Here is a 23,581-nt window from a genome sequence, read left to right as displayed (position 1 = left end):
TAACAGCCGTGTGTTTGCTGCCAGGCGCTCTCTTGTCTTCTAAGGTTTCATCAGCCTGGAAAATAAAGACATCCCCTCTAGGCTTTTCATTAAATTCTATTTACTTAAAATGGCAAAAGAGAAAGGCAGAGGGAAAGAAAGAAAATCTGATGAGCGGAGGGAATTGCCTCTAAGCTTAGCAAACATTACGCTGGCTTGTGCATAAAAGAGGCGACCTGAAGAGAAATGGTGACAGTTTCAGCGAAGAGGGAAGCTGGGGGGTCTGGGGTCAAGTTGACCTAATTCAAAAGCATGAAATTGTGAATCGCTGAGCAGATAATGCACGTGTTACACTCACAGAAATAAAGGTACAAATGCTGTCACTGGGGCAGTATCTTTTCAAAAGGTCACTGTTGTACATTTTAAGTACTAATGTGTACTAATAGGTACCAATATTGAAATGGTAATGCCCTAGTGACAACTGCTGTACCTTTATTTCTAAGAGTGTAGTTTTATAGAAGGACTTTGTGCATTAGTCCAAAATCCAAAATGTAGTTTCTTAGAAATGTATTTATTAGTGCTGTCAATCGATTTAAAAAATAAACTAAATCACACTTTTTTTTGCAATTAATCACGATTAAATCGCAATTAAAAGCCTGAAACTTGTAATTTTGGCTATTCAAAATGTAAAATTTATGTAAACTCAAGACAAAGAAACTATTTAAATTCAAAATATGATTGTTTATCAGAATTTTTGTTTAGCTTGCAACACAGATTTCGTCAAGTAAGCAACATACCCGCAATAAACCATCAAGATCCTCAAACTGTTGGCTTGAAAGCCATATTTATTACAGAAATAACAACATGGGCTGTGTTAGTGTTATTTGAATTTTAAAACAATCAATGGCAATAACAAACAAAAGTGATTTCCATGTTGGATTCTAAGTGGACTGCAAAAAAAATCCTATACAGGCTTTGCAAATATGGAAAATTATAATAAAGTATTGAATACAAACAATTGTGCTCATTGAAAAGTTGTATTGCTGATAGTCGAGACCAGTAATTATAAAGTAGAAACATTTTTGCCTAGTCCTCCTTTACATTCAGCCAGTTGCTAAGGCAGTCCAGTCTGTGCCTAATTTTGGTAAGAAGCATCAAGGGGTATATCAAAGGCATGCAGGTGGGTGTTGTGTCACACCAAAGACTATAGACTTCTTACAGGGACTTTGGTCACCGCATCTCTAAACATTTAATTCCTAACAACTTTGAGGGATACAGACACTGTCTGCGATTGTTAGGCGTTTGTTCTTGTTGCTAGGAAACGGACATGCGCACACACACACACACACACACAATGCGCGCAGTACAGCACACCTGGTGAGCAACTCCCTTCAGATTCATCAACACATACTGTACGATCGCGTTCATCAAACTTGCTTAAACTAAGTGTTCTAAAGTATGGCTATATTTCACAAGGATTCCAACACAACAATGTGAAGCAGACGCTTTACAAAAGTTGCGTGTAAGGAGGAAACATCTCAAACTTAATGAAACATTTGAGGGCTCAACTTAAAGGCAGAGAAATGCACTCTGACAGCTTGCGACATCATCTGGCATTTTCACTGAGTACCTTTACATGGACACCAATACTCCAATTTTAATATATTTGAGATAATACTCTGATGTAGAGTCTACCATCTAAACAGCGAATTTTGATTGCCTTAAGGACCATCCGCATCACGAATTGCAGAGGTTTTTTCTTTCCATTTGTCATGCAGTATCAAAGTCCAATAAAACGACAGCTTGATGATGCGACGTTAATTGTTTTATACTGAAACTTTTCTTCTTAAAGCTCTTCTCTGGTCTTATCCATATTTCTTTGCATGTTGAACACACGTCGGCCACAACAGGAAATTAATTAATTGTTATTGCATTAATTGTTATTTTTTTTAACCCGTTAAATATTTCAAATTAATCGCGTGCGTTAACATGCTAATTTTGACAGCACTAGTATTTATCAGTATTTTCTCCTGCATTCTCACATTTTAAACATAATATAGCATATTAAAATAAATGGTATAAAACAAAATGTTTAGTTTAATTTAGTTTTTATAAAAGGATAACAGGATATTTTACTTTACAGATAACAAGACTCGGCAATGGAAGTGAGAGTGTGTGCTGTTTAAATAGGGTCTGTAATCAGTCTTTGACAATGCTCAGGTGGTGCGAATGTAATCAGTAGAGACTTGGAGCAGGTGTGAGTATGTGTGTGGCATGACTGAATATGTAGTCCATTAATGGCGGAATTGTAGTCCATGTGTGTTTGTGTGTGAGATCCAGCGATCTGGGAGTTATGATCGCTGGTGATCGTGACAAATACAGTAATTGATTGACTTCTTAATTTGAAATAATATCAGGCACAATTATTATCTAGCGCTATAAATTCTTTACAAATATTTTTTTAATAAATTTTTTTTATTTTTTATTTATCTCTTGACTTGAACTTCTTTTCTCGGATTTCCTTACAAATTCTCTGAGAAATAAATAAACATAAAAAATCTGAAAAATATAATATTATTGAAAATTGTTTAAATAAAATGCATATAAATAACTAAATAGATAATGAATTGAATGAATTGAAATGCATATAAATAATAATCAATAAATTTAATTTGTTTTGTTTGTCATTTCTGTGGACTCTATGGCATTCTCTAGTATAATGTATTTTTACTGTGAAAATTACTTTTAAATGATCAATTATTGCAAATATTGTAAAATAATATCTATAATATTATTAATATAATATTATATATTAATTGTATATGTATACTATTTTGTTTTTATTTTAGTTTGTATCAAATTGGAACTATTTTTTTTACCATGTATTCTTCTAGATATTCCTAAACCTGAAGGGAAACTTGTAAAAATAGGAAAATGTAAATGTAAATATAATAATTGTGATTTAATGTCAAGATTTGAAAGTGAGTTGAGACATTAATATTGTAAAATTCATTTGTATTCTGATCTCTCATTCCACAACTAATTTTCTCTGAACTTTACCCGGAGAATGTTGATTTACATTTTTTATCATTGCTATCATTTATCTGTCATTGTCTCCTGCATACAAGCATTATGTTGTGTGTATTTGTTTTTCAGGAGAGAAGGTGAGGGTGTGCGGGTGTTTTGGGACAAACTCAGAGAACCTTCCTTCTCTTCCCGCTGGAATCCTTTTTCTGTTGACTATCCGTTCACTACATTCACCTATCATCCTGCCAAGAGTGCCAATGAGCAGCTTGGCCGCTTGTGCGAGGTCAGTATTACAATACACAAAAAAAAAACTAAAAAACGTTTGCTGCTTGTTCAAACTGCTTATTTAAAATCACTTCAAACAACTCAATTGTTATTTTTGGGGGGGACAACTTCTCTGTTTTATGTTTAGTCCACTTAAATTTGTAGAAACAATTAAGTTAACTTAATCTGATTGTGCTGGGCCAACATGAGGGAATAAACACAATCTCACGGCAGTTCGTAACTTTTTGATTTTGTGGTTAATTCGTATAAATTTGTACGATCTAATTCGTACAATTTAGTATGATTTGCTTATCCCCCAATGATGGTTGGGTTTACGGGTGGGGTTGGGTGCCGTGCCTCCTTTTTAAAATTGTACATTTTCACATGACTGAACACGTACGAATTATAAACTGACAAAACGTAAAATAGATTACTCATGAGATCAGGCTGGAAGGAATTGTGTGGATGTCAGCATTTTTACAGTGTTCAATACACAGAACACAAGTCAAACACTGTAAAACATGCGTATTTGAGTTCCACATAATCGATTTGTGTTGGGTCAACATGAAAAAATTAAGTTAACTTGTTAGTTTTTACAAATGTAAGTGAATTGAACATAAAAACAATTAAGCTGTCCTCAAAAAAAACTTCAGCTTGTTTCAGCTCAATTTAAATAAGAGTGAGCAAACAACAAGTGCTTTTCTAAGTGAATATTCCCATTCTTCAGTCAAATAATAAGACCACAAATCCTAATCATTTAATGAGCTACCTTAGCCAATCTCAAATGCTCTTACTCACAGCAAGTATTACAAAGGTTGCCAGAAGGCTTGTAGAGGTGGAGTAAAAATCCACCATTTCTTGGAAATCGACTTTGGAAGAAATGACGTGTTCAGTTTACATGCATAGGGTAATATTTATTTCACTGCACTGCATGAAGGATTCAAAGAATGACGACTTGAGGCTGAGGTTACTTAAGGCAGCGTTTCTCAAACTGCAGGTCATTCTAAAGCTACAGTTTCTTTGTGATTAAATCTCAATAAAAACATGGAACAAAAAGTAACGGACTATAACTGCTTAGTTTCACCCGCATGCTTTTATTAAAGGGCTTAGTGATGCATTGCCTCTTTAAAGCAATAGTTCACCCAAATGTGAAAATTTCAATCAGCATTTATTTTCCACGGTTCACTTGCTCCAAACCTGTTTCAGTGTCTTTCTTCTGTTGAGCACAAAAGACGTTATTTTGAAGATTTTAGAAAATGAAAACTGGTGGAATTAAAACACTGACTTTTTTCTTCGTTTTTTCCTACTATGGATGTCAAAGGCTATACCAGTTTTCAACATTCTGTTAAAGACCTTATTTTGTTTTCAGCAAATAAAACAGTTTGGAAACTAAATGTATAGTTTACATTTTTGTAGATTTCGATCAACTTGAATGAGCCAAATTAAAATATATAGTTGATCTGTGTGCATACATGCCATAATTAATTTTTACTGCCAATAAAACAGGCATAAGTCTGGCTTTAAGAAGCCAAGCAATGAAAGTTGTTTATTTTGATGCCTGTATGACAGTGATTATAGCTTATATGCAGACACACATAAAATCTGTGCACCAAGAAATCAGATTGCAGATTTTTCGCCCAACTTTGAATCTTATTTACTTATGCAAATTGTGTATAACAATATATATTTATTCAGTTTTTATTTAATTTTCAGTAATATTATTGAATAATAAGCAAATGTTTATATGATTTATTTACAGTTATTTACAGTCTTTTAGTAGATATACCAAACAAGTAGATTTAAATTAGATTTGCATTGTAAACCTTAAGTTAAAATGTAATTTTTTTTAAATAAATGTTTTTAGTTACTGTTCTCCCAAAATCATTCCACATAAATCTGCAGATTTTAACAATATTCTCTGCAGAAATAGCAGATTTTGGCTGATCTGGTTTTTTGCCACTGCTATAAAATAGTTGTTTGTTTCTGTAATGTGTGAATGAGAGTTTCCAAGCTCTAGGGTTCCATAATTTAATGAACTCTCAGACCTAGGTTATGGCAGGAAGGGCATCTACCAGTAAAACAAATGGCAGATTAATTGGCAGTTGATAAAGATGCCTTATATAGCATGTACTAAGTGAGTGATCAAGTTAATGCAATTAGATGTACATTACAGATTTGTTCAGTTGATGATAATTACTACTGTTGTTTTTAAATATGCCAACAGGGCATTTCCTGAAGTGTATGTATGTGTATAGACTGTCAAATAAAGTATTAGCAAGTTCATTTAGAATATATACACTTGCAATGTAATACTGAAACACAGTGCAAATAGTAATATATTCAAGTAGGCTATGATAAATGTTTCGTATGTCAGTCAGCATATCAAAGTGTCACTCTTTAAAGTATTTTATGAATAGTTTTTAAAATATATTTTAAACTAAAATGTTTAAATTGACAGTTTAATATGTTAGAAAATGTAACAATGAAAGTTCCTTTTAATAACACTTAGATTTTTATTTTAAAACTTACAATTTTATTTTAATATTACATAAATTAGAAGTGGACATTTGGCAATAAAAAAATTTTCTAGACTATCTGGTCATTTACAATAGCCTGCAAACCCTCTTTTAAGACTGTATAATGCACAGTAATTACTATAGTTTAGACAACATATAAAAATTAAGGTCCAAAAAGATGTATGATTTAAAAAACCTGAGCTTTAAAGTTTTTGTTTTTTTTGGTCAGTGTGGCCCAGGACAGTCTGCTGCCCTTTAAGTATGTGTATAGTTTAAGGTGTGATTGAGCCTTACACAGGTGACCTCGAAGATCGCATAACCAGTCATTTGGAATACAGGGGTGTCTAATCCCACAGCCACATTCCCATTCCTCACATTCCACCCCGCCTACAGAGGTGAACAGCAGTTTCGAAAAAAAAGAAGAAGAAAAAATGAAGAATGGCAGATAAAAAAAGAGAAAACATAAACAAGAATGTTTTGACAAGAAGAAACCGCCAATGTGATAAACAATAGTTGAGCCATATAATAACTTAAAAGGTGTTTTTGCTATGTTTCAGTACTGAATAGGACTCTTCACAATTTAAATGGTTAACATTAGCTTAACATATACCCTGGATAGACAGAAATATCGGTTTCTTTCTTCACATATGACTGTATTTAAAATTTACCCTGGTTTAAATGTCTAGGTATACAAACTGGCTTGTTTGATACTCTACAGTTATAAATCTGGATTAAACATTGATTAGGTGAATGCAGCACAAAGACTGCTTATATAAAAATACTCATTGGGCAATCATATTATATATTGTTGACGACTATAGAGTACTACAATACTATACATATTTCTGAATGAAAATGAAATTGAAAAAGGATTTATTAACTGCATCGCTATTTGAAGGTACTCCTGGCTTTATATTAAATGTTTTCTCTTGGCAAACCGTATTTAGTTTTAGTTTGTTAGACATTGCTAGTTTGGTGGTGAACAAATTTTATTTGCCTTTGTAATCTTTAATCTAAATCAGAAAATGTACTTCCCCCTGAAATGATGGGCCTTTTCTGATAATACGAGTTTGACAGCTTGTTTTTGAGCATAACTCCCTTAACCATGCCCCTAACTCCCCTAGTTTTAAAATGAATTATTTTCTGATATCTACATACAGTCAAGCCTGAAATAATTAATGCCCCTGGCAAATTCTGACTTAAAGTTAGTTAAAAGTTAATAGATAATAAGATAATAAGACAATATACAAGAGGAGGCATCATTGAGGAAAGAAATATTTCTCAGCTTTTATTTACATTTAAAAAAAACTTTAAGTCAGAATTTGCCATGGGGTATGAATAATTTTGCGTTTGACTAGTAAGTGGCTTAGTGCAAAAAACTTTAGAAAGGGATTTACAATTGCATACAGAAAATAGAAAAAAATGGCCTAGAATTAAAGGAAGGGAAGAGTCATAATTGTTAATGAGCTCTGCTCTTTTGCTGCTCTTGGCACTGGATTTACAAGAGAACAAGGAAATAATGGTGTTTCAGATTCATGCTATGGGATTACCATATTTCCACACCTTATTTTCATTTTATGGCACTTTTAACATATTCTAAAGCATGGTTTCATAAACCAGGGTAAAAAGTATTGCTAAACCCAGTTATCTAGGAGCTTTCACAGTACTCGCATCCAAATTCATTTGATGTCAGAGTGTGGTTAGGTCGTTTTAAGGTAATGAATTTCACTCAGCGGCCATCTTTGAAATGCCTTTAAGGCAGTATGTTCAGGCATTCGGTCTAAGGCCCCGTTTACACGAATACGTTTTAGTTTTAAAACTGCATTTTAGAATGAAAATTATCCACGTCCTCACTAGCATTTCACCCAGTGTTTCTAAACAACTCTGTGTCTACATTACACCGCTGAAAACGCACATCACGTGACCACACACACACAAATTGGCATGCTCTGCAGTGTGCTTTAAGCACGTCTACTCATAGGAAAGCTGTGCACATCAGACTGTTCATCAAGGATCTACCACTGGATCTAATCTCACTATAGTTGTTAAACGTGATATTTAATTTATCTTGTTGTCTCTTGAGCCTCTATCTAACGACATATTCCCAGACTTTGGTCTTTTGAATCTATTACTTGTTCTCAGGTAATGTGTTTTGAAGGAGTGCAAATATAAGTTAATATATTAATTAATGTAACAGCGGACACTGCGGATTCTGCATATTGACTGATTGCTTGCTTTTATTTCCTATATTGTATAAACTTGTATGTTATATGTTTATAATGGCCATTATTGATTATTAAAACTCATATTTGGTGAAAGAAAGGGTATGTTTCGTATTTTCAATGAAAATTAGAAAGGGCAGTAATGTTATAGGCTTCGTTTTGTTATAACTATGCATACAGTGAAGATGACGCTCATATAAATATGTGGCTATACGACATTTCAACATTTCTGCTGTCTGTTAAGATCTTAATATCAAAATGAAAATAGGCAGTTCCTTAAATCATGTTTTCATTTGATTGTTTAGACAGTGAAACAACATATCCAGGGTGATGTGAATGAGGTTATAAAGTACACTGTTCCCTTTGAAGATTTACCTGACGTGTCCTCTGGAGTTTGTTTTTCATATCAAACTTGCGAAGTCTGAACTTACAAGGAGAGAATGCAAGACTGAACTGAGTGTGTAGGCTACTTAATATGGAGGAAAAAGCCTCAATCAGAGAGGTGAATGTGTGCAGCCCTGCCTCCGTTTTCAGATGTCTGTTTTCCCCCATCCACACTGAGACGGAGCAGCAGCGTTTTAGAATGAAAACGGCCTCTCCAGCGTTTCCAAAATGCTCTGTTTTCGGCACTCGAAAACTCTGCCGTAGTTTGGACGGATGGCGTAACCGTAGCAAAACTTATGCATTTTAAAACGAAAACGTATTAGTGCAAACGGGGCCTGAATGGGGAAATATATCAAATTCTCCAAAACTGTTTGACAAAATTACAATTGGGAACCACCAATAAAATTAAACAACAATTTCTAAACGTCAGAATCAAACTAAATCTACATATTTTTAGGTTGCTCGAGCTAGTGTGCTTGCGCACTCAAAAAGAATAAGAGCATGACACTAACCTCATAAACCTCATTTACGGCCGTGTTACACATTATCATCCTTTGGATAATAATAGTTTAATCGCACTGGTCATCTGAAGTAATTCACAACATGTCTCGATGGCCAGTCTGCTCCAGAAATGAAAGTGACTCTGTTTACAAGCCTTTGGGCGTTTGAGGAATTGCAGTCATGTGATGTGCGTGTGACAGAACGGACTGTACCACATGTTTGTTTACCAACAAACTGTCCTAAAAGCACACATCTGGTCCAAGCTTCTCCGTCTGTCTATATCGATCGATGATTGGCTCCTGTACCTAGTAGGCAGGGCTTCATTTGCTATATTGATCGTTACACTTATCCCCATTCAAAACTATACGAGTGACATATCTTATGCATTCTATAGTCTTCGGTGTGGTTCAGTTTTACAGTGTAAACAATGTTAACAGGTGAGCACCTATGAACCAAACCCAAGTCCAACAAACGTTTTGTGAACGCAGTGATACTCAATCATCAAAGTGAGCCATATATGAAGACATATGAAGATGTCAAACTGTATATTTAAGTGTTTACTCGCTTACTGTTCTGACAGTTATGTTTGATGTACTGCAAGCAGATAGAATTTGTATCTCATTACCACTTGATCAGTCTTCTCATTCTAAACAATTTCACTGCATTCATGACAAATAAATGCATGTTCGGTTCATTTTGAAAATAAACAAAATTTTTCCAAAATCCAAGGCAGAACAGTCAAATTTGAGTTTGGATAAGTACTTTTAAAATATTTTTTTCACACAGCGTTTAACCCCAGGTTATCGTCATTCTAAACATCACTTTTAATCCCGGTTTAATGAATAATTGCTTGGTGCTTCTGGTCACCCATCAGCCCACCAGAAATGAACAGTGCGGTTTACATTATACCACATCACAAAATACGTGGGGTGTAAACAGCTTTTGGTGAGAACTTCAGTAAAAAAAAAAAAGGTCAATAGATGGAACGTGTGTGACACCGCAAATATGAGAAAAAGGACATTAAACTAGAGTTTATGAATATAAAGTGTGAAACATCTGTTAACAAATACCCAGGATTTGTTGTTAACACTAGGATTGAGCATTGTGAAACGTGATTACAGATTCCATTCATGCGCGGTTTAGGTTGACCCAGGGTTAACAGTTTCAAGTGTGAAAAGCTCTTTACAAGTATCCTTTACCCCGAGTTTAAAACTTTGTTTAGAATGTCAGTAACCTGGAAGTAAGAGTAGTGTAAAAACAACAACAACTGCAATTTCTCCTTATTTTCCTTCATTTAGATTGAAAGCTTCAGGGAGCAACTGACTTTGGCAGCGCAAAAAGCTCACAACAAGAGTCCAGTTCCGGGGAAAGCCAACGGAGTCCTTGTGTTGAATCAACCCCTCCTAATTGAAGCATATGTGGGTCTGATGTCTGTCATTGCAAACCAAAACAAGCTGGGCTATTGCTTAGCACGAGGCAATATTGGTTTCTGATGACACTTCGATTTTTCTAATGATTGTTTACAATAATTAATCCTCTTCACCAGCTGAGCATGTATATTTAATATTTAAGATTATAAGTATATTTTAAATCAAGAGGAATGTAGGTCACTGTTCTGTTATATCTGTTCTGTTAATATCTAGCAAACCTTTCCTTTTCAGCTCGTCATATATCCTTGAAATCTTTTTTAAATACAGTAGCAATGTCAATCTGTAATTTCCTTTAAGTTGGGTCATAATGTACAAAGTATGTTGTTCCTCCTTCTACAACTTCCTGTGTTTGGTAATATCTTGTTTTAGTATCATTGCAGAATTCGATGTCTCCTTATGCAATCTGAAATGTGCCTTTCCTTTCATTCTGTATCTGTGGTGTGCTGATATTGTATATCCTACCTCATCACAAGGCTTCTTACAAGCCAACTGGTGCATGAAGGTACATATGTCATATTTGCTGGATGGTTGAGGGTTTATTATTACAGCAGAACAAAGTGCTGGATTTTCTATGATTGTGTAATTAGTGCATTCACTCAATCTTATCTTGATTTGTTTCTACAACAGAATCCTAAACAAACTGTAAGGCCTTTATAAAATAAACGCTTTTACAGAAATTTGGTTCATTAGTGTTGAATATAATTTCTATAATTAAGGAATTAAGAAGTGTGCCTTTCTTGGCTTCCTTTATCTTTACACTCTTTTCATTTATCTGACATTCCAAGGGAGGATCGGGTTGAAAGTAGCACTGTCTTGTTAGAAATACTATTATATGTGAGCCTGCATTAAAATGTTGCATTTTATAATTTATGAAATAGCAAAAATAATACAGCGAATGAGTCAAAACTATCGTTTTTTTATGCCAAATTTGTTTTGAATATAAAGTAAAGATCATGTTTTGTGGAGATCGTTTTTTTGATTACTAATGCCCATTCCTAAGCACTTTATTTAAACAAATTTTAATGCATTTTTTCCAGTATTTTTTACATGTTATATTTTCAAATTGTTGTATCTCAGCCAAATATTGTCCTATCCTAAAAGCTAACAAACCATACTTTGATTGAAGATTTTTATTCAGCTTTATAAGATGTATAAATGTACTTTTTTTGTGGTCCAGGGCCACGTATATCCTTTATACTGCTACATTTTGGTTTATATGCATATATTATAAATTTAACATAAATGTAAACTGTCTGGTCATTCTTCTCTGACATCTAGAACTGCTGCTCCTTTTCTACTTTCTACTTATTTCTTTCTCTTTATAGATGTGTGTGAAAACCCCGGTAGATCAACAGTTTCTGAAATACTCAGACCAGCTTGCAACAACAACCATGCCATGTTCAGAGGGCACTTAATTCAAATTTCTTCTCTGTTCCTCAGGAACCTGGGCTGGCCATTTCTTTATTTCAGTTTTTTTGGCTTCAAGTTACTGTGTTCCTCTCTGTTTTGGCTGTTGTACTGCATACCATTTGCTGGCTGTTTTGACAATGAAAATAGGGAGGGAACCATATTTTACTGAGGGAGCATTTGATAATCATTCACTCTACGGTGTTGTTGTATAAGACCCCAAACCACTTCAGGTCCTGTCTTGGATTCATTTAAACACTCTGTGTTCAGTCCTTTCCCAGTTTGATAATCAATATAATGTTTCCCATCAGACCCAAAGACATGAAACTTGCTTTCACCACTAAGTGAAGTTCACTATTTAATTTCAAGAGGAGCATGTGGTATGATTGACCATAGCTGGTCCCTATCGGTAAACATTAGCTAGCCAATTGGATTATTACAAATTTAGCATAAATATTCAGCCTAGTCTTCGTTTTGGAAGACCCTCGAACCATCCCTTCTCCCTCCTCGTCAATTTTTGGTTCAGGCGACATGGTGGCTCAGTGGCTAGCACTGCTGCCTCACCGCAAGAAGGTCACTGGTTCAAGTCCTAGCTGGGCCAGTTGGCATTTCTGTGCAGAGTTTTGTGCACTTAATACAGAGCTTCTCTTAGTGAGCACTGATGTGGTTGGCGGTCTATTCCTACAGAGCCGTCTTTATTAATCAGGCAATAGGCCAAATGAATCAGGGGAGCTCTCGAGAGCTACTTGATCTTGTATCCCTCTAAATGCTCATTGACCAGGCAGAGCCTTGGGCTCATCTATCTTCCAGCTTAGGGTACTGTCCCAGGACAGCCTGCCAAACCTGCTAACATCGCCAAACATTATCTAATTGTGAATTCTTGAAAGTGAACTTTGAAAAAGTGTTTTGTCCACACAACACGTTACTGAGCAAAGATTGTGGTTTTAATTCTCTCTGCTAATGAAGATTTGGTCAATGCAGGGCCTTCAGTCCAAATTCTCTCAAACGTTCAGTCAGTGTTGTAGTTCTTTATTTCACTAGTCTAAATGTAATTTGCGGTATTACAACTACAAATGAGACCAACATGCAATAGCCAATCAGCTTTCTGTTATTGAACTGAGTGCACGCAGCGAATGTGACGTCATCGCTGTGTTTGCCGAGGTTTGCTTTAGGTGCACGTGACATGATTTCGGCTGGTGGAGCTCACAAATTTTTTTGAGACTCGGGTGAACAGTTTGAACAGCATACTTATTTGAGTTGAGTATGAAACACTTGGTAGAGATTTTGTCTGAAACCGGTATGACTGTACAGACATCTTTATGATCCGTCCGTCCATGCGTGATCATTAGGAGAACCAGATGACCAATATTTCTTGGCTAAAATTGCAACAGCCGTGAAAAAGGAGAAAAGTTTTTGTAAAAGTTCGGAAAAACCTGAGGCATAAGTTTGTTAAAACAAAAAAAGAGGCCATGCAAAAGTGGAGACCCAGGTGGTTTTAATATTACAGAATATGTTTTTCCACCATTCATATGTTTAACACTGATGTATATATTACAGTTTTGAATTTAAAACAATTTACAAGTTACAAACTAAAATTAAGTAACAAATTATGTCTTTGAACTGGAAAGGAATATTTGAACCTACAGGTTTACAATATACTGATGCACAATTTCTAGGCTTTATTGGTGATAATGGTCAGGCATATAATAATACAATTTGTGATTACTGTAAATGAATACAGTATGATGATAAATTTAAGCAATTTTATTCTTAGGTATGCATTTCAATACTATTACATGACTATGTTTGTTGTGTACTACCTTTCAGCAGGGGGATCATTATGACCAGCGGGGAGAATGCAGACTTAAAGAATGCACACCATAACTCTGGTCTGGCAAACGTTATGTGTTAATCTCTTGTTTATCTGATTGCATTTCTGCAGGCTGCACAATGGCACACTGTGAGCTGCTACCAGATCTTGAACCAGAAGCTTGGTGAATAACGTGTGCATTCTTTCCATTCATCAGCCTCCTGGAAATATCGATTTACAGCAGAACAAGCTCATGGCTTGCTTCTAAATGTGCTATCCAGACTATACACAACTTTTTTTAATACAATGATGCAGAGTTCTCTCCATGAAAGTTTGTATTTTTGTCTTAAAGGGTTAATGCTTTTCCTGTGAAAGTGGGGACGTGTCTCACAATCTAGGATCAGGCACTGCTGTCCCCTCAGGCCACGACTTCTCATCCATGCTATCTCCACCTCTTCTCGTAAAAGATCTACAGAGTAAACCTTGGATCAAATGCCAAATAAACTAAGACTATTTAAAAAGAGACAGAATAACACAGAGTGATGACACTGCTCTGCGTAAGTGAGCTGGATTTCACAAGAGAATAAGTGAAAGATAAATATATATTTTTTTTTAATGGGAGTGTCCATATTAGTGATGAACCTTGTTATTATTGTTGTCATAGTGGCAAGACATATCACCCTAACTTCACTTTAATGTGGCGGAACCATCTTGCAAATGGAGAGCTAAAGCCTATAGACCAGTATTTATCATGTTGCTTTTCAAAAAGTGTCATTTTCTTAGATCGACTTTTGTGAATTCAGCTCCTCCTTGGCTGCTTTTTTTTTTATGAGTGGGTTTTATAAGCACATCTATGTCATTCCTGTAATTGTGGTGTTGTGTGTTGGTGAGCAGTGTTTCCATGGAGGCTGAGCAGTAATTGCTTTCTTTTTTATCTTTTGTACAAAAAAAAAAGCACCCAATAAACAAAAGGTGCACATGTGCAGCTATAACCTAAGGCATGATCTCATACAGAAGGATTTGGGTAAATTAAAAGTAGTACATTAATGAAGTAGTGTGATTATTATTATTATTATTATTATAACTTAAAGATATTTTATGGATTAAAAGAATCCCAAAGTGTATATATTGGAGTCAAGCCTGAAAGTATTCATACCCCTGGTAAATTCTGACTTAAAGTTAGTTTGATTACGCCAGCAAGGTTTTTTTTTTTTTTTCCAGAAATGGCACAAGCTTCTCCCAAAAGATAATTTGAGGAGGTACAAGAGGCATCATTGTGATATATATATACATTTGAACAAAAACTTGAAGTCAGAATTTTCCAGGGGTATGAATTATTTCATGCTTTACTGTATATTCATACACCTGGATTGTTATTTTATTGCTTTAAGCTAAAGTGTAAATGAGTCTATATAAACCTTTGAACTGTAAGATCTCTAAAATGAAAAGTAGTAGTGGTATTATTCTACAATATGTGCATGAAATAGAGTGGTTATTTGCATTTCTTATAGATATGTGTGGATTCTTCATCTAAAGCTGCTTCTGTGGATTCTAATTTAAACAGATATTTTAACAACTTTATCTTGGATTGTTATCTTTTTTGCTCCGAGCTAAAGTGTAAATGAAAGCATTGTTGAACTTTTACGCCTTTTAAAGACATTTGACAAATAAATTACAACACATTGTGGCTGGAGGCCATCATTTACTGGCCTTGTATAACCCCCACTAGTACGATATGTATTTGAATAAACATAGAATTGCAGTTTGGAGGTGAAAATGCGGTCCTGGATGTATAAACATCCGCAGTAATCCATGCGCTTGGGTGTGGGGTGCTTTATGGGTAGCGTAGCACACAGAGTCCTCAGTTAATCATCATGAGGTTTCATAATGAGAGAGGTTCAAGCTGCATTCCTCTGTGAGAAGGTAAGGTGTAGCCCATGGCTATACAGAATATGTCTTTTTCTTCCCATCGATTTTTTTTTAAGCTGATGCACACCCTCTGACAAACTGACACCTTTTTTTTTCTCCATGTTTAGTAAATGGGAGTTAACATGAAATACTATACAAGGTTTTCTTTCTGTACTGAGTAGTCTCAAACAGCATAATTAGCTTTTTTTTGGTGCAGGTACAGTATAAATGTTTTTGATTGTTTTACTGACTATGTATCCCTATCTTATATATATATATATATATATATATATATATATATATATATATATATATATATATATATATATATATATATATATATCACTTATGTATTGCATCATCAGAGCAGGTATTTACATCACCGTTTGTTTTAATATTTATATTTTTAGCTAGTCAAGACTATATGCAACCCAGTTTAAGCCTTTGTGTTTGCGCCAGAACTCATACTTCTTTCACTCATAAAAATTGTTCAAAAAAAGTGTTCAAACGTCACAGTTGTCAGAGGAGAGTTGTGGTTTGCGAAACACAAGAAATGTTCCTGTTTACCAACCTCAAAAGCTAGCAAATCCTCAAATAGACAGAAAACCCAAGCAGCAAGCTTACCGAACAATCGTGTAGTGGCCGTTTTCACCAGCAGAGGGCGATTAGAGCGACATTGATCGCGTGCCGCTCCTTCAGTTTATCTACGAAGAAGTCATCGTGGAACAGAGACGCCATTGCCATTTCAAGGTGTTGTTAATCATCAATTCTATGAGGTAACACTAACCCAGACAAGAGTGGAATTGTTTTAGCAGTGTTACTGAAACTTTGTTCGTCACACGCAATCCACACTTAACTTTAGTTAACCTTGAAGCGATTACATTTTCAGAAAGCACATAACTTGTGTTCCAGTGGTGCATTACCACTGTTATTTAACCTTAGTCTTGAGATAAAGATCCATTTCTGATAGTACAAACATAAAGTTAGATTGTTGCATTTTTGTATACAGTATATTTACATCAAAAATACGATTATCAATCTTAATTTTAAGTTTTAAATTTAAGTACATTTACGTTTATGTTCACATTTATTTTATTTTTCATGTTTATTAAAATCGTGCTATTATAATACTGTATCGATCTAATTGCAGTGTTTATAATTTTTCATGTTTAGTTGTTAGCGTCTGTTTGATTTGCAATTGAAAATTATGCCAAGGTCACATTAAAATAGGGATCGATTTAGTCATTGGTAAATGTAGGAACTATGAATGAACAATACTTCTACAGCATTTATTAATCACAGTTCAACATTTACTAGTGCATTATTAAAATCTAAAGTACTTGTTAAGATTAGTTAATGCACAGAGAGTTAACAACAACTAACGGTGAACTTTATTTTCGTAAAACAATATGATTACAGATTAAAAACGATTTGATCATCATTTGTTCATATGTGTACATCATTCCCTAATGGAACCAAAATAATAACATATACAGATAACAGTATATAAAACCAATTTATTTGGTTTTTACATAAACAAAAATGTCCCAGTACTGGGTTTGCGGCTGGAAGGGCATCTGCTGCGTAAAACATGTGCTGGAAAAGTTGGCGGTTCATTCCACTGTGGTGACCCTGAATTAAAAAAGGGACTAAGCCGAAAAGAAAATGAATGAATGAATGAATGAATGAATAAACAAAAATGAATCTAAATGGCGTTTTGACTGCTGAACTATAAAATATTTTTTTAATTTGCTAACACTAATGATGTCTTGCCTTACATGCAATGCTAATCATCAGATATTGTTTTCATGCAATTTACACTGTACTTTTAATACCCACCACATCCAGGAGCAAGCTTCCACTGGTTGGATGTCCCAGTGTTTTAAAGCAATGTTTTTGAAGACTGCTTCATCATGGTCATCACTGCCGTGCGATCAGATCCTGGAGGTCCTGTAGCTTTTCCCTAGCAGCATGTCATCTCCTTTTGTGAGTATCTCAAGATTTATGCATAGTGTAATTTTGTGTGTGGGCTCATTTCGACCACCTTCTCTAAGTAATAATGCTATTTGCAATGCTGTGAGCTTGATTAGTCTTTCATTTTTATTCTGAAATATGGCATTGTATATGTCCTCCTACATGGTTTAAGGCATAAAAAGACACACAATGTAACAATATAATACACAACAATGCAGAAACATATTAGTCAGTAAAGATCCAAGACTCATTAGTATTTGCATCTTTAAAGGGCACCTATGGTGAAAAATCTACTTTTCAAGCTGTTTGGACAGACATATGTGTAAGTATAGTGTATAAACTGTCATATTGGGGTGAAATAAACACACCCAGTCCTTTCTTTTTTCAAATTTAACAACATAAAAACGGTGGACCAATTGGAGCTGTTTTCAGATCGACCGCAACTTTACGTAGGAGAGCGGTCCCCCCACCCACCAATATTGATTGACAGCTGCGCGCATTAACATGTCCAGTAGTCACGTGTATAATCATATAATCAAGACAGGACGAGCGCAAAGCAGCCGGGAATAAAAGGTCTGTTCAGTTCTCTAGGATCATCAATCATCATCAAATGTGATCAGGAGTGAGTTTCACAAGTTTAAAATGTTTTAAAACAGAACATGTGTGTAATGAATTATAGCGATTCACTTCAGATTCACTTAATCAGAACAGCCGCGTGTCAGAACAATTATAAAAGAAGATGCTTCAATCCCGGTTTGTGGATGTTAAATCAGGTTTATTTTGTACATTAATATAAGAGATATCCATACAGCAGTGGATATTACCAGTATCATGTCACATCAAAATCTTGCAATCATGCAAAGCTTAACGTGCTGTCTCTCTCTCTCTCTCTCTCTCTCTCTATGTATGTGTGTGTCTTCGTGTCTGAGCTGTGTGTGTGTGTGTGTGTGTGTGTGAGTCTGCGTGCCTGAGCTATGTGTGTGTGCGTATGTCTGCGCTACGTTTGTGTGTGTGTGTGTGCGTATGTCTGCGCTACGTTTGTTTGTGTGTGTATGTGTGTGCGCTATGTGTTTGTGTCCTTGCTGTGTGTGTGCCTGAACTTTGTAATGACATTGTGTGTGACTCATTGTTGCAACTCCACAAAAAATGCATCAAATACTGATTGCTAAAGTTCTTACTGTAGTATTTCTCACAAACGTTACGTGAGATCTGCTTCCTGAGGCAGCCGAGGGCGACGACTGCTGACAGGCACGTGGGAACGGTGGGCGGGGAGGACTAGCCTTAAAGGGCCAGTACAAAAAAACAGCAAAACCTTTTTTCCGGCTATAATATAGACACTTCAAACAGCTATAATAAATAATCTGATGGGTGTTTTGAGTTGAAACTTTACAGACACATTCTGGGGACACAAAAGACTTATATTAAATATGAAAAAAGGGGTAACCTATGTGCCCTTTAAATCTATATCTTTTTATCATTGGGCTGTTCAATGTCATATCTGTTTATCTTTTGAACACAAAACATAGCACTTATGTTTCGACTGAGTGGTCCGGTATGGTACTGTTTGGTACAGTACGGGTCAAATTTATCGGGTTTGTGTCTCCACTGCCGCTTGTTGAATGTGAACACTGCTGTTTTTATGAGAAGCACTTCTCACAAAACAGATACTTTATACACATAAATACCTGTGTATGAATGTTCATTACTAACATTTCTATAACATAATTTGATTATAACTGCAGACCAATGATAGTGCAAATAGCCTACTGTAACATCTGCGATTATATAAAATAAATGCAACATATATGAACACATACAGACCCTTACAGTCTCCGATATGTTCATTCATTTATTTTATTTTTCGGCTTAGTCCCTTTATTAATCTGGGGTCACCACAGCGGAATGAACCACCAACTTATACAGCAAATGTTTTAACGAGCGGATACCCTATCAACCCATCACATGTCTTTGGACTTGTGGGGAAAACCAGAGCACCCAGAGGAAACCCACGCAAACACGGGAAGAACATTCTCCACACAGAAATGCCAACTAACCCAGCCAGGGCTCAGCAAACCAGCGACCTTCTTGCTGTGAGGCGATCATGCTACCCACTGTGCCACCGTGACGCCCCTCTCGATATGTTACCTACAGAAAAACTACACACAACATACATTTAGTCCTTATTTGGTTCAAAAACAACACACAACCTATAGCCTACAGTCAGTGCAATCCTCTCATCGGTATCTTTAACCTTTACCAGCTCGTGTAACCTCTTGTTAGAACGTAATTTCGTCATTCCGAGTTCATAATAGTCCAAAAGGTGATAATAATAGTCAAACATGGCAGTTAGTTCATGTTTTAGGTTGCTGAAAGAATCATTTGCTCCTTTGTTTTTTTTCCGGCTTCTCCTTTGTTTTTTCGCACTTCATTCTCATGTTTGTCCATTTCTAAAAAGGACCGGATCCCAAAAGCACTTCAGTAATCACACACACGTTATTATCATGTCCTCAAGAAGTTTGTTATTTCAAATTTAGACACACAGCGAGCGCACACAAGCTCTCTGGGTCTGGAGAAAGTGAAACCACTCACGCTTAGACGGCCTCTTAAACAACAACAGGACACGACAGATTCTGATCTTCTTGGCTCTGTGGCTGTTCATTAAGACGATGACAAGGTTTGTTTGAGCTCGGGTTGACCATGGCTTGTTATTATATGTTTATACAACAGTTCTGTCTGATTCTTGAATCTGATTGGCTGATAGCCGTGCAATATTCTGCAATATCAGACCTCGTACAGCCTCTTCACAAATCTTGTATGTGACATTCTAAGTTGATGTCTTTCTTTTGTATGTTAATAGTGCTGTATTTATACCATAAAATTGTAGTGTATTAAGTGTAAGATGGGACTCTGATATCAGGAATGTGTGTATTTTGTGTTGGCCACTCTTTCTATAACCCAGAGTTACTTTTTAGTTGGCCATCTGTTTTTAATATGATTCCTGTTTTCGTTGTGCCAGACTAGTTCAGTAAAAAGAAAGAAGAAATGCCCGCATGTGTTTAGTGTTTTTCTTTATTGCAAACACAACAGTAATCTGTCAGTGTTGGTGCTGCTTTGGCTTTTTCTGCATTAATTATTGTGATCTCCCAATTGCAGCAGAAAAATACTGGGAAATCTCTGTAGACTGATGACATTTCATGCTGTTCAGCCTTATAATCTTAAAATGTCAGCAAAATCACCTGTTTTGTCATCACTTTAGACATTACGCTAGAGAATCACTCAAATATTACCGTTAGCTCTAAAGTGATGTTAGTGAAGTAATCATGGCGAAAGAAAATAGTTCCTCATACGAAAGGATTTTGAGATATTTTTTTTTCTTTATTATTTATATATATATTTTTTATATATATATATATATATGATTATGCTGTCAAACTGTGGTATAAATGTAATATCACACTCGTAGCAGTGCGATGTGGCTGTATATCATCACTGGTGGGTGACGATACAGCCTGCGGCCTCGTGCCAATCCATGCCTCCCACCAGTGCCGATATACAGCCACATCGCTCTGCTACTCGTGTGATATTGCTCACATTTATATTATTACGGTGTAATGTCTTAGCTGTAAAAATGGCACTTCCTGGTTTTCATTCTCTTGGCTTGTGCACGCGCTAGTGACGTTTTAACTGTAAACCAATAGTGTTCAGCTGCACGTCTCGCTCCACCTTTTGGTACCCTTTTGTTGTGCTAGGTACCCTTTGGAAAGGGTACCCAAAAAGTGGTATGGTACGGTTAACTTTTTGGTACCTTTTGACAGTGGTAACAGACGTACCACGTGTACCAAAAGTGTACCGAACCATACCTTATACCACTCAGTGGAAACGAGCTATTACAAGTAAATGCTGTGGGATATGATTATTTTTTTTTTTTTTTACAATTTCAGGTACCAAAGTAAGTACTTTCCTAGTTAAGTGTTGGTCATTTTCTGTAAAGCAGCTTAAAATAATAAATACAATGTTCATAGTCAAATATTAACTTAATAAAAGTAAGGGAAAAAAACAGACCATAAACGTTTGAACAGTAGTTTGTAAATATCATTAAGATGAGATAGGTGGGTTTGAGTGGCACGTTGTTTTGCCTTTGAGGGTTTTGTGTCTTCTCATAGGTCAAGCGTCAGCGGAAAGACAAATCTTGTCCTCTAGACAGGCGCTTTGGGTTTTTGTTGTGATATGAAAAGAGACTCCACATTGCCCTTGAGTGGAATTTGATTGGCAAAGTGGCCGAGGGTGGAGAAGAGTTGAGAAACGTTCAGGGAACCCATGACCCCACATGACCCGTCTAACACCAGTGCAACATAACATGCCTGAAGCGAGTAATACTATACAAACAGTCAATCGCCAGCCTGACATGGCACATAGCCTGTAGCTTCCCACTCTTCAACTAACACTTCTGAGTTACATCTCAGCTTCTAGAGAGGAAACTATACATTTCAGGGTTAGTTTTACACCTTTAAATTCACAAGAAATGTGTTCATCTTTTAGACACAAATATAGGCATTTCTAACAAAAAATTTGCTTTTAAACTTTTGTAAAGACAAATAATTGCCTAAATCATTTGAGAGTTTTACATCAAGTCTTCTAAAGAGTTATTGCTGCTTTATTTGATGGACAGATTTAGTAGGTTTAGCTTTTATTCACATATAAACATTTCTGCTTGACGTGGCATATCAAACGAGCGTGCTTGAGCTTTAACCAAATTTGAGATAATCATTGCTGATCAATGTTGATATGTGAATCAAAGACCAAACTGCTCTCTGTTCATCTTATAAAGCAGACAAGCTTTTTAGAAGAGCTGGATTGAAATGTTGAATTGATGTAGGTTTATTTTTAGATACCTTCATAAACATTTTGAAGCATTTTGAGTTGAGACTTTCAGTGGAGTGATAGAAATTTCTCCAGTTTGATCAATGCTGTATTAAATTGATTAAAACTGATTAAAAAAAAACTGTTTTTTCATGTTGTGTACAATTCAAGGATATAAATAATTTAGCTGTAAACTTGCTAACGGGAAAATGTGCATTGTGTATAATGTTAATATGTCTAAAATATGTCTAAATGTCCCCGTTTTCCAAAGATAGTTGTGAAAAATAACTTAAGGTTTGGAGGAACACAAAGATGAAGACATTATTTTCATTTTGAAGTGAACTAATCCTTTCAGACTTTTTACTAATTAAAAGTGAAATAAAAGTAAAATTTCAGACAGTTTACTAATTATTAAATTAGTAAATATTGCAGTATGTTAAACTTATTATGTTGTGTTTCAGTTTTTTTATTTGCTGTATGTATTTTAGTTTAAGTATGCAATTATGTTGTTGTTAAAGGTGTTCACAAAGAGAATCTTGGATCTCCTTGTATTGTCAAAAGAATACATTTTTACTATGTTTTAAGCATAAATGTATAAATAAATCAGGCCCATGATACAGTTTATTTGGAAATCCATCTGTAACAACCTCAGAAAATATAGATTAAGCTAAGCAGTTTAAAGGGATTTACTCACCATTTCCTCATTCACAAGGTGTTCCAAACTTTGTTTTCTTTTTTCTGTTGAATACATGTTTCAAACATATTTCAAAATAACGTATTTTGTGTTCAACAGAAAAAAGTAAGTCAAACAGGATTGAGACTATAAAGGTTGAGTAAATGATGACAGATTGATTGGTTTTGGGTAACTTTTTTTTATGTTTTGGCAGTCATCAATGCATAAAATTTTTATTTGAATTAAAAAGGCACTTTATAAATGTATTGTAATTAAAATATCATGCATTTAAGACACAAAACTAAAGTTTATTAAAGGTTCTAATGGGTGCTGGAAATCCTTGAAAATGCTTACATTTTAATCTAGCGCTTTTAAACGTGCTTAGATTTTTGATAAAGTACTTATAATGGCTTAAAATGTAATTGTGTTGCTTTCATAATAATTTATCTTCCTGAATATGTTATAGTAATACACCATTTTAAAAAATCTTAAATTTAAAACAAGTCTTTTTGCTTTTGCATAAAATTTAAATTGTCTGTGCAAGTACATGTAGTGTTATCTGCCTATTTTGTTTTAAACTGCACCCTCTGAGAAAATGCACAGAGATTACAATTTCAAGAGTGAGC

General features: G+C 35.2%; 1 protein-coding gene across 1 annotated transcript in view; it reads left to right on the top strand.

The window, feature by feature from the left end:
• The window catches only part of tprg1 (tumor protein p63 regulated 1), a 37,970-nt gene extending 26,961 nt beyond the window's left edge, over positions 1 to 11,009 (top strand). Inside the window, exons 5-6 of the mRNA XM_056459921.1 lie at positions 3,136 to 3,289; positions 10,192 to 11,009. Coding sequence (XP_056315896.1) covers positions 3,136 to 3,289; positions 10,192 to 10,386 — 349 coding nt within the window. The 3' untranslated portion in view covers positions 10,387 to 11,009. The remainder of the gene's footprint in view (positions 1 to 3,135; positions 3,290 to 10,191) is intronic.
• The last annotated feature ends 12,572 nt before the right edge of the window (positions 11,010 to 23,581 follow it).

This window comes from Danio aesculapii, chromosome 6 (assembly GCF_903798145.1).
Source record: "Danio aesculapii chromosome 6, fDanAes4.1, whole genome shotgun sequence".
NCBI classification, from domain to species: Eukaryota; Metazoa; Chordata; class Actinopteri; order Cypriniformes; family Danionidae; genus Danio; species Danio aesculapii.
Note: the sequence above shows the minus strand (reverse complement) of the source record. Positions and strands in the feature narration are given on the sequence as shown.